Raw genomic sequence first — 12,112 nt, 5'->3', positions numbered from 1 at the left:
AGCAATCCCTGGTGGCGGTAGGTGAAAAAAACTTCTATATAACCTATAGATAGTCTTTGTAGCTTTAGTATTCAGTTTTTTAGTGTTCCCACACTGTATGCTGATGAGCAGAAGAGTCATATCTTTATTCCTCAAGTCTTTCCGAGTTTACCCCGCCTCCTTACTTTTGATTGACAGCTCCTCGTCTTCCCCCAGCACACAAAATCCCACGCTTGTGCATTACTGTCCTGTTGCACACAAAGGGAAACCGGATTATTACAATAAAAAAGGCACAAAATGTTTGCAGACAGTTATTTACAGTTGGAAGAGGAGTTCAGGAGGGGGATAACGGCAATGAACTTTGATAGCAGCGGCCAGTGAGGGATAAGTAACTTTCAATAGGTGAAATGCTGGTCACCGGTTCCCTTTTTGGGTATGTGCACATAACTGCAATTAGGTCTGAAAATACGGAGCTGTTGTCAAGGGAAAACAGCCCCTGATTTTAAGACGTTTGAGCAACTCGCGTTTTTCACGTCCGTTTTTGGAGCTGTTTTCATTGGAGTCTATGAGAAAACGGCTCCAAAAACGTCCAAACAAGTGTCCTGCAGTTCTTTGACGAGGCAGTCATTTTACGCGTCATCTGACAGCTGTCAAACGACGACGCGTAAATTACAGGTAGTCGGCACAGTACGTCGGCAAACCCATTCAAATGAATGGGCAGATGTTTGCCGACGTATTGTAGCCGTATTTTCAGGCGTAAATCGAGGCATAATACGACTCGTTTACGCCTGAAAATAGGTCGTGTGAACCCAGCCTGAGGGGTTAAGGCTGGGATTCGCAATCTTTTTCTACCTGGACTTCACCATTTAGAACATAGTGATGCCTGTGCTTCACCATCGGTCACCGTATGTGCCACAATTATCAATTCACTATTAATCTGATAATTTGTCTCCTGAACCTAGTACAACATTTCAATAAGCACAAAAGGAGCCTACTAGGTTACTAAACCAGAAATAGGTGCAACCATAGAACTTTAAGTAAGGCTTTGTTCACACCTGCGCTAGGACTCCATTCCGACGTAACAGGAACCTGGCAGACACTAACTGAAACTATAGGCCGATTTTGGAAAAACAACGGTACCCTTGCACAACAGAGACAAACGGAAAGCATAGGTCTCAGTTTCAGTCAGGGTTCCGTTCTACGGAAAGCTCCGAGGGAACGGGACCCTTGCGCAGATGTGAACGAAGCCTAAAACTCTCTCCAGCTGCACCTCACCAACAAATGTCCGTCTCACAGCATCTTCTCCCAGTAACAGAAACTAAACAGCCTTTCAAAGTAATACAGAAGAATACATCTGAAACAATTTGAGAAGTTTGCTAGATGGGGGATGCAGTACCAGCTAAACCAACCAGCACTATTTTTCACACCTGTATTCTGTGAATGAAGACTGGCTGTCATCATAGCCACCAGTACACACTGCAATAGTAAAAATAGAGTCTACATTCTGCAAATAACAGCCACAGGGCATTTCACTGTGAATTTTCACCTATACAAAGTATTGTGACAGCATAGTCCTTATGGACATGCTTAAATCCACCTACAACTTTGTAAAGCCTGGACTATGCGGCACTAGATTGATGAAGTTGACTGCAACGAGGCCACTTCAGATTCTTCTCTACACAGCACCACTACTAGCACTTTATCAGAGTTTATCTTCAGCTAGCAGAAAAACATGGCTGCTTTTTTTTTTTTTTATTCAAGAAACCACGCCATGCCGGTTTATTGGCTGTGTTTGGTATTGTAGCTCAGCTTCATTATAGTGCATGAGGTATTACCACAAAACCTGTGGACAGTTGTAACCGTTTCTTTTGGAAGAAAGGAGCCCGGCTTTTCTAATCCTATAAAATCCCTTCAAATGATTTCTAAGATTGACTTAGCTTTACAAGTTTAAGGTGGGCATTGCATACGTAAACTCTATATCATAACTTTTTTTTGCAAAAAGTAAGTGATCCAACAATAGACATGTTGCATGTAAGTCACCAAGAACTACAAGATTGTAGAAGCCAACTTCTCAAGCAGATTACTGGAAGACATTTCAACTAAACACATACATATACCACCAATGGGAGACAGACCGCAATTTTGTACGAAAGAGGTGGGAGAAAAATAAAATATATATATATACACACACCAGTAGAAATAAACTTCACCTTTTTTTCATCATCATCATCGGAGTGCTGCTGAATTTTCTTAGATAGATATATATATATATATATATATATATATATATATCTACATATATTTCAATCATGTTACAAAAAAAATTCATTGGCAGATTTTGAGCAATTGCTTGTTGAGACAACCCATTATCTTGCAACATGGAATCTAATTAACAACATGGCTGATGCTTTGTCATGTGTGTGTAAGGGCTTACTCAGACAAACGTGATGTACGTCCGTGCAACGCGCGGGATTTTCACTCGCCTCGCACGGACCTATATTAGGCTATGGAGCAGTGCAGACAGTCCGTGATTTTTACGCAGCGTGAGTCCGCTGCGTAAAACTCACGAGATGTCCGTTCTTTGTGCGTATTTTGCGCATCACGCACGCATTGAAGTCAATGGGTGTGTGAAAATCACGCGCACCGCACGGAAACACTTCCGTGGGACGTGCGTGATTCGCGCAACAGCAGTCAAAAGTATCAATGAAAACAGAAAAGCACATGCTTTACTGTCTACAAACATCCAAACAGTGTGATGGCGGCTGCGCGAAAATCACGCAGCCGCACATCCTATGTGATGACACACGGAGCTGTTAAGTGCCTTTTGCGCACGCAAAACGCCGCGTTTTTTGCGTGCGCAAAACGCACACTCGTGTGAATCCAGCCTAATGCTGCAGGTCTGCTATTAAACAAAGTTAATGCTAATCTTCTTCCAAATTACAATAACAAAACAATCACTAGAGATTCATGTAACAAACAATACTTTCATTATGTTCGACCCTTAACCCCTTAATGACCAGCCTATTTTAGACCTTAATGACCAAGCTATTTTTTACATTTTTGCATCGTCACATTCCAAGAGCTATAACTTTTTTATTTTTGCGCCAACACCTGTATAAGTTCTTGTTTTTTACGCGACAAGTTGTATTTTTTAACAGCACCATTTTGAGGTACAGATTATTTATTGATTAACTTTTCTAAACTTTTTTTTTTGGGGGGGGGGGGATAGAAAAAAAAATCTGAAATTTTGCCACTTTTTTGCGTCCCAAATCTACGCCGTTTACCGTGTGATATAAGCACCACAATAACTTTATTCAGCGGGTTGTTACGATTGCAACGATACCAAATTTGTATATATTTTGTATGTTTTACTACTTTTACACAGTAAACGCTTTTTTTCTCAAAATTATTTGTTTTTGTGTCTCCATATTTGAAGAGCCGTAACGTTTTTATTTTTTCGCCGATGCAGTTGTATGAGGGTTTTTTTTTGTGGGAAGACATGTAGTTTTTATTGGTACCATTTTGGAGTAGATGCGACTTTTTGATCACTTTTTAATCACATTTTTTTTTAAAGTCAGGATTCACAGAAAACAGCAATTTTTCCATCTTTTTTTATTTAATTTTTTACGGCGTTCACCGTGCGGGTTAAGTAATGTAATAGATTTATAGTCTGGGTCGTTACGGACGCGGCGATACCAAATATGTGTAACTTCTTTACTTTATTTTGTTTTTTTAATACTAAAGCAGTTTGTAAGGGGAAAAAGTGGGTTTTTCATTTTCTTTATTAAACTTTTTTTTTTTTTTTTACTTGTCCCACTAGGGGACTTTAATATGCGATCATCCGATCGCTATTATAATACACTGCAATACTTTTGTATTGCAGTGTATTACTGCCTGTCCGTTTAAAACGGACAGGCATCTGCTAGGTCATGCCTCCTGCATGACCTAGCAGGCATTCGCTACAGACAGACCTGGGGGCCTTTATTAGGCCCCCGGCTGCCATCGGAGATACAGACACTCGGCGATCTTATCGCCGGGTGTCAGTTGGATGAGAGGGAGCTCCCTCCCTCTCTCCAAAACCACTCAGATGCGGTGCACGCTATTGCGCACCGCATCTGAAGGGTTAAACGGGTGAGATCGATACCAATAGCGATCTCACCCGGTCAAGCAGGGATGCCCCCAGCTACATCCGGCAGCTGAGAGCAGGGAGATTTGACAGCTCCCTCATCTGTTTACTTTATTCTGATGCAGTGCCGTAAAAAGGCTTATGCATCAGAATAAAGCCCGTTAGTGGCCGACGTGAAAAGGTGTATTGGCGGTCACTAACGGGTTAAAGGGAAGGGGTCATATGATAAAAAAATTAAAACATTTCATATTGCTTTTAATATATTAACATAAAATTTTATTTTTGTGTTCTACTTTTTACTTCTCTATGGGGGCTGGCATTTTTTTTTTCATCTCCGTATGTGTCGATTAACGACACATACAGAGATGGAATACGGCACATACATCCCCATAGAGAATGCGAACGGGAGCCGTTCCATTCTCTGCAGCATACGCATGTGCCGCTCCCACAGACCAAAACGAAGCTCGTTCGCAGAGAAATCCTGCGCTGTTTTCTTGTGGACCGGAAGCCGCCGCCGGACAGTAAGATGACGACTTCCAGCCGCATGTTCAAGGAAGCGAAGGCGCAAGGAATAGGAGCGGAGGCGGAAGAAGGAACAGGTAATTTATGTTCGTGTATGTCATGTGTGTATTATGTTCGTGTGATACTGTCTGCTGAGCCCTGTATCTAATCCTCCTATACTGTGCAGTCGCTCAGAAAATGGCGGCACACAGTGTAGGAGGTTTGAAGATTCAAACCCCTCCTCCTGGCACTAGCCAGAATAAGGGAGGGGGGGGATTGTGTGAGGACACTAGAGAGTGTGTCTACCCCAAATTTGCAGCATAAAGCAATGAGGTTGCTTTACCACATTGACCGTGCTGCAATTTTGGGAACTGCTCCCTCTAGTGGCCAGCACATGGATTAGAATCTAATTTATAATATTTCCTGACTTGTGAAAAAATATAAACAGTGTAATGACTTAAATATTAATTTAAAGAGGCTCTGTCACCAGATTTTGCAACCCCTATCTGCTATTGCAGCAGATCGGCGCTGCAATGTAGATTACAGTAACGTTTTTATTTTTAAAAAACGAGCATTTTTGGCCAAGTTATGACCATTTTTGTATTTATGCAAATGAGGCTTGTAAAAGTCCAAGTGGGCGTGTTTAAAGTAAAAGTCCAACTGGGTGTGTATTATGTGCGTACATCGGGGCGTGTTTAATACTTTTACTAGCTGGGCGCTCTGATGAGAAGTATCATCCACTTCTCTTCAGAACGCCCAGTTTCTGGCAGTGCAGATCTGTGACGTCACTCACAGGTCCTGCATCGTGTCGGACACATCGGCACCAGAGGCTTCAGTTGATTCTGCAGCAGCATCGGCGTTAGCAGGTAAGTCGATGTAGCAACTTACCTGCAAACGCCGATGCTGCTGCAGAATCATCTGTAGCCTCTGGTGCCGATGTGTCCCCGCTCGTCTGACACGATGCAGGACCTGTAAGTGACGACACAGCGTGATCTCTCGAGAACACGGCTGTGTCTGCACTGCCAGAAGCTGGGCGTTCTGAAGAGAAGTGGATGATACTTCTCATCAGAACGGCCAGCTAGTAAAAGTATTAAAAACGCCCCGATGTACGCACATAATACACACCCACTTGGACTTTTGCAAGCCTCATTTGCATAACTACAAAAATGGTCATAACTTGGCCAAAAATGCTCGTTTTTTTAAAATAAAAACGTTACTGTAATCTACATTGCAGCGCCTATCTGCTGCAATAGGAGATAGGGGTTGCAAAATCTGGTGACAGAGCCTCTTTAACTAAAAAATAAAAAAATTCTAGCGACACATTCCCTTTAAAATAGATACCTAATTAAATACAGTAATGAATAGCCAAGCCTATTCATATTTAAACTTCAATACTAGTATTAATCATCCCCTCCATAGATTAAGCTCTGTACATGCAGCTCAAGACAAAAGCAATTCGCAAAAGGTCTTCAACACACCAAGCCCATGTATAGTAAATACTTAAACTGCTAAACTTCTTAGCAACATTTCCCTTAAACGTACGGAGGATGTGCACTCTGAGGCAGAGCCCACACCATACCTGGTTACCTGGTGGGTGCTGGCTATTTCATACAGTAACACCGCCTGCAACATCCAGGAACAAGGAAAACGCTGATCTTGGCTTTTAACCCTTCAGATGCTGCAGTCAATATAGCAGCTGCGGCATCTGATCAGTTAGACAGACGGAGGGGCTCCGTCTGTCCCCCAAGACAAAAATCACAGGGTACCGATCACTTGCTATGGCAGCAGGAAGCCTAGTAAAGCCCTCCAGGTCTGCCTTGTGTCCTATTAAAGCACTCCCATGAAAATGTTTAATTGCTTTGCCCGTTTGTAATCGGCATCTTGTATATTGTTATGCTATCTATTTGCTCACCGGGTGTCTAGTTTTTAAAACATTGGCTCTGTTTAGCACCCCCGTGATCTCTAATCAGACTCGCCGATTGACACAGCATCTCACATTCTGAGTCTCAGACTTACATAGAGAAACTGGCTTCAGGTCCACACACAAGACGCTGAATCAGCCAGATTAGCGATCACACGGAGGAGCCGAACAGATCATGTGTTTTGAAAACTAGACGCTCGGTGAGCAAATAAAGAGAATATACATGTACAAGATGCCCCTTACAAACACGCAAAGCAATACAAATTTTCATAGGACTGCTTCTTTAACCCCTTAATGACCGGGCCATTTTGCACGTTAATGACCAAGGATTATTTTTTGTTTTTTTCACGGTCGCATTCCAAGAGTCGTAACTCTTTTTTTATTCCGTCGACATAGCCGTATAAGGGCTTGTTTTTTGCGGGACAAGTTGTATTTTGTAATTGTACCATTTTTAGATGCTTATAGCATATTAATTAACTTTTATTAACTTTATTTTAGGAGAGAATTTAAAATAAGCAGCTATTCCAGCATTGATTTTCACGTTATAAGTTTACGCCATTTACTATGCAGCGTAAATAACATGTTAACTTTATTCTGTGGGTCGGCGCGATTACGGGGATACCAAATATGTAAAGGTTTTATATGTTTTCCTATGTTTGCACAATAAAAACCCTTTTAGAAAAAAATTACTTGTTTTTGCATTGCCGCATTCCAAGAGACGTAACGTTTTTATTTTTCCGTCGATGTGGCCGTACATGGGCTTGATTTTTGCGGGCCAATGTGTAGTTTTTATTAGTACTATTTTGGGGTACATAGGACTTATAGATTAACTTTTATTTTATTTTTTATGGAGGGAATGGGAGAAAAGAGAGAATTTTGACGTTGTTTTTTGCGTTTTCTTTGGACGCCGTTCATCTGGCGGTTTAATTAATATGTTCATTTTATTGGTCAAGTTGTTACGAACGCGGGGATACCATATATGTGTATGTGTGATTTGTTTTGACACTTTTACTAAATAAAACCACTTTTTGGGCCAAAAAAGTAGTTTTATTTGACTTTGACTGTAATTAGTTTTATTTTTTTTTCACAAACTTTATTTAACTGATTGTCATTTTTTTTTAAAGTCCCACCAGGGGACTTCACTATGCGATGTGCCGATCGCATATATAATGCTTTGGTATACTTAGTATACCAAAGCATTATTGCCTGTCAGTGTAAAACTGACAGGCAACCTGTTAGGTCATGCCTCCGGCATCGCCAAACAGGCAGTTGCGGAAGACAGACCTGGGGGTCTTTGTTAGACCCCCGGCTGTCATGGAAACCCGACGGCGACCCACGATTTGTTTGCGGGGGCGCCGATCGGGTGACAGAGGGAGCTCCCCCCTCTGTCAAACACATTAAATGCCGCTGTCACTATTGACAGCGGCATTTAATGGGTTAAACTGCCGGAATCGGCGCGCGCTTCGATTCCGGCAGTTGCAGCAGGAGCCAGGCTGTGTATAACAGCCGTGCTCCTGCCGCTGATCGCGTGGGTACAGTCTCAGTACCCGCGCCATCACAGGACGGATATATCCGTCCTCCTGCGCGAACTAGCAGCTGCTGAGGACGGATATATCCGTCCTTCGGCGTTAAGGAGTTAAGGCTTGCCGTTGAAAAATAAAAACTTGTCCCGTGTAAAGGGAAAAAAAAAAAAGTTAGGGCTCTTGGAATAAAACAATGGAAAGAACTTAAAAATTGGCTGCATCCTTAAAGGAACAGTGTCATCACAAATTTTTTTTTAATATGTTAAAGATGTTAGTGCTTTATTAAAAACGTTTATATTTGTGTGTTTGTGTTTTACTTTCTTATTTTTACACTTTTTCTTCCCTATGGGGGCTGCCATTTTTTGTTCCATTTCTGTATGTGTCGATTAACGACACATACAGACATGGAATACGGCAGCCACAGTCCCATAGGGACTGCTAACGGGTCCCGTCCCATCCACTTCTGTGTACGCTGTCTGTGTGGGAACTGCGCATGCGCCGCTCCCACACAGTCCAATTTGAAATTGGCGCCATCCGGCGCCATTTTCCTGTGGACCGGAAGTTGCGGCCGGACAGTAATATTACTACTTCCGGTCGCGGCTTCCGGACTTGTGCACTTGGACCAGCGGCAGCAGACGGAGCGGACGGGCCAGAGGGAGCCGCGGCGGCAGGAGCAGGTAAGAGATATCAATGTATGTTCGTGTTTGTGTACGTTTACTACTGTATGTAAACCTACTACACTGTGTTAGCTCAAAAAATGGCGACACACAGTGTAGGAGGTTAGACCGTTCAAACCCCTCGTTTATCCCGGCACTACCCAGGATAAAGGAGGGGGGGGGATGCTGAGAGCTCACTAGAGCGAGGGCTTTTTACCCAATTTTGCAATGCTGCAATTTTGGGAATAGCTCCATCTAGTGACCAGCAATGGGAAATATTATAAATTAGAATTAATTTATAATATTTCCTGACTCGTGAAAAAAATAAAAAAAATTAGAACAATGTTTAATCACCTACACACTAAATGTTTAATTTAAAAAAAAAACAAAAAAAAAAAAAAAAAAACTCATGTTTTTCTGGCAACACATTCCCTTTAAGAGGTTAGGGTTATTCCCATCTGGAACATTTATGGCTTGATCTGCAGATAAGCCATAAATGTCTCAGATGCGTGTCCCTAACCTATTTCCAGAACAGAGTCCCCCGTCACACCCAGAGGCGAAAAGCAAAACGGAGATGTGGCTGGGATTACTGAAACGGCCATCTCGGAGTGCTACATTGTTTCTGTAATTCCCAAGGAAGTGAATGAGAGTTACGGAAACAGCACAAGTACAGTGAGCTCGGCCGTTAAGTAATGCCAGCCACCTCTCCATTTGTTCTCCGTCTGGATGCAGTAGCCGCCTCACCAGCCATAACGGGGTCAGGAGATAGATGTTGGTCCCCCACCTAAAGTCACTTATGGCATATCCAGAGTATATGGAGGGATGGTAATACCTCTTTAACATTGCACAATGTTGCTATACAGTTCAGTACATAAGAGACCTGTCACTAGGTTTGGAGCCAATAAACCTCCAGCATATCGTTATGCAGCTGGGGTTTAGTGTTCCATCCCTGCACGTGTCAGTAACAGCTGTTTTTGCAATAGTTAATAAAATAACTTAAAGGGATCCACTTTGACTTGATCAGAGCAAATCAATCAGGAGCCGCTGTTAACCGAGCCGTCAGCGCAACTTACTGACATTCAGCTTAGGATGGCTTTCTGTAGCTTCCATGTACTGTGATGCATAGACACGGCAGAAGTGAAACAGCGCATTTGTTTATTATATAAGTCAATTACATTTAAAATAACTTACTTGCTGGTTGACAGGGACTGGTCCTGGAGCAATGACACCTATATCCAAGGAATCGCCATCAAAAAGATCATTGGGGCTAATACCACTCTCACTGAGAGCAGCAAGCAACAAATCTTGCCCTGGATCCATCATCTTTAATAGAGAAAAAAAAAAAACAACATGTTAAAAGCAGAAATTGAAGCACAAATATTCCTAGGGCGTACATTGACCTGTGCAAGAAGTTATCAGACACAATTGTTGAGCAGCCAGGTACCCACCGAGGGAGCAGCTTTTCAATAATTCACCCATATGTTTGCCCTTGAGCAAAACTGAAGCAGACCTACTGGCAGCACCACAGCAAACCCTTTACCATCAGTTATAAAAAAAAAAGGAGCGACAGATGACCGACCACAACAACCACAGTGACCATAGTCAGCCAAAGATATTAATCAGAGGCCCACCTATAAATGTTCAGGTCACCTCAGGGATAATGAAATCATCCTAAACTTCAATATACACGAGATCCTAGTTAGAAGCTACTACATTTGATACATCCTATAAAGCACATATGTACAAGCATAAGGGAACACAGCAATGCTGAACTTTAATCCTCTATTACCTCTTATGGGGATGGGTGTACCGGCATAGGATGTATCCTAGGGAGGCTACCACAATAAAGCTTTTTTGGCCCAAGGTGAACAACCTGTCAGGAATGACCATTGACCGGTGTGATAAATCCGTTGCTAATAAGTCTAAACTGGCCTGATATGAAGTCACTGGATTAGTAAAGATACCGACACATGATGAATAGCGATTGCAAGTACATAGAACCAGCACTGGGATATCAATGCCCCTTTAAACGAGCATACTACTTACTGCCTAGAGAGTAAAGGTCCCTTACACATGGACACGGAGATGTCCGGCACTCAATAGCCACAAAGGGAAATGAAACACGTGGTGGCCGCAGGAGGGATGGGGGGCTAAGAATGAATGAGTCAGCCCATAACAAGCTATAGGCGAGCACAGCACACACGAGGAGAACATGCTGTGCAGAGGTCAGCCTCGCTCCTCAACCTTCCTCGCACTACCTCGTGTGAACAATATAAACTTCCGGGTTGGGCCAGAATGACTAATCCAATGTCCAGTGATGAAGGAGAAATGTACCGGACAGTAAATAGGCGAAACCCTCAGCCTTCCCGCTCACACCCCGGTACCTGACAGAAGGGGTCCGGAAGAGCCAGGTATAGGGAAGACGGCTCGGCACTGTCCCTAAACAGGTATATAGTGCAGGACCTGGTCCGGGTCAGAAGGGCTAGGAGTCCAGGGCGCTGAGAGGGGGACTATGACAGGACGTACGTGTTTGTATCGTGTCGCTGCGGGAGGCCGATATAACGAGACACGGTATAGCAGTACACAGCGAGGACTCTATGTATGCAGCCGTCTACAGACAATCTGTGGATGCGGTCGGGGAGAAGAGAAAGTGCTCGTTTACCTCAGGCCTTTGGTGGCCGCGGTGAACCTTACACCAGTCCGCATAAACAAACCTTCCACTCTACGAATACATTCCTCCCCACCCCCTAGCGCCTCATCTACCCGCCCTTTCCAGTCACTCACGATGCTGGTCCCGAATACGTCGTCACTCAGCTGCTGTGCCAACACGAAACTGCTGCTGCTACTCGGAGCCGCCGCTTTCTACCTCACAGCCGCCATCTTTACCGGGGAAACACCACAACGCAGTACCACGTGACCCGCACAGACCGAGGCCTTTCACCCGCCCCCATTCAGCGCTTGCCCCGTTGTGTCTGCCCGGGCAGCTCTCTCCAGGCTTCTTCCCAGTAAAGCCGTCTTCAATAGGCGTCGCTTTGGTGATTTTAATATAATCCATAATTATTATTATTATTGTTGGGTTTCAAGAAGAAGGAAGATGAGAGCCACGTGACGTGAGATCCCTCCTTCTAGGAAATGACTTAGAGGGCGGCAAAGGGCGGGGACTTGTCGTATGGTGTACGCCATCTTGAGAAGGTCATGTCTGTAGTGTTCCGTGGGTGAATCAGGTGACTGGGGTACGGCATATGTAAAGTCTCGCGTTATTTGTGGAGGGACATAGGCAGGTTACACGTTTAGTTCAAAATGGATATGTTTCATGAAAAACGAGATCCATCAGTTCTGAGAAAAACACTAAAAAGTGACTGTGGATGACATGATAGGAATTATTTCCTATATTAAGCATTAGCAT

The 12,112-nt window shown here is 43.4% G+C and overlaps 1 protein-coding gene across 3 annotated transcripts in view; it reads right to left on the bottom strand.

Annotated features, from left to right (window-relative positions):
* SBNO1 (strawberry notch homolog 1) overlaps nucleotides 1-11,880 on the bottom strand; it is a 100,302-nt gene extending 88,422 nt beyond the window's left edge. Inside the window, exons 1-2 of one of the 3 annotated variants that reach the window (XM_075833940.1) lie at nucleotides 11,491-11,880; nucleotides 9,898-10,029 (exon numbers count right to left, since the gene is read on the bottom strand). In XM_075833940.1, the coding sequence (XP_075690055.1) occupies nucleotides 9,898-10,029 (132 nt within the window). In that variant the 5' untranslated portion in view covers nucleotides 11,491-11,880. Of the gene's footprint in view, nucleotides 1-9,897; nucleotides 10,030-11,490 lie in introns of those variants that run through there. The other 2 variants (XM_075833944.1, XM_075833953.1) reach the window with 2 other exon arrangements.
* Between the last annotated feature and the right edge of the window lie 232 nt (nucleotides 11,881-12,112).

This window comes from Rhinoderma darwinii, chromosome 1, assembly GCF_050947455.1.
Source record: "Rhinoderma darwinii isolate aRhiDar2 chromosome 1, aRhiDar2.hap1, whole genome shotgun sequence".
Classification (NCBI taxonomy): Eukaryota; Metazoa; Chordata; class Amphibia; order Anura; family Rhinodermatidae; genus Rhinoderma; species Rhinoderma darwinii.
The sequence above is the reverse complement of the archived record's forward strand: the minus strand, read 5'-3'. Positions and strand labels throughout refer to the sequence as shown.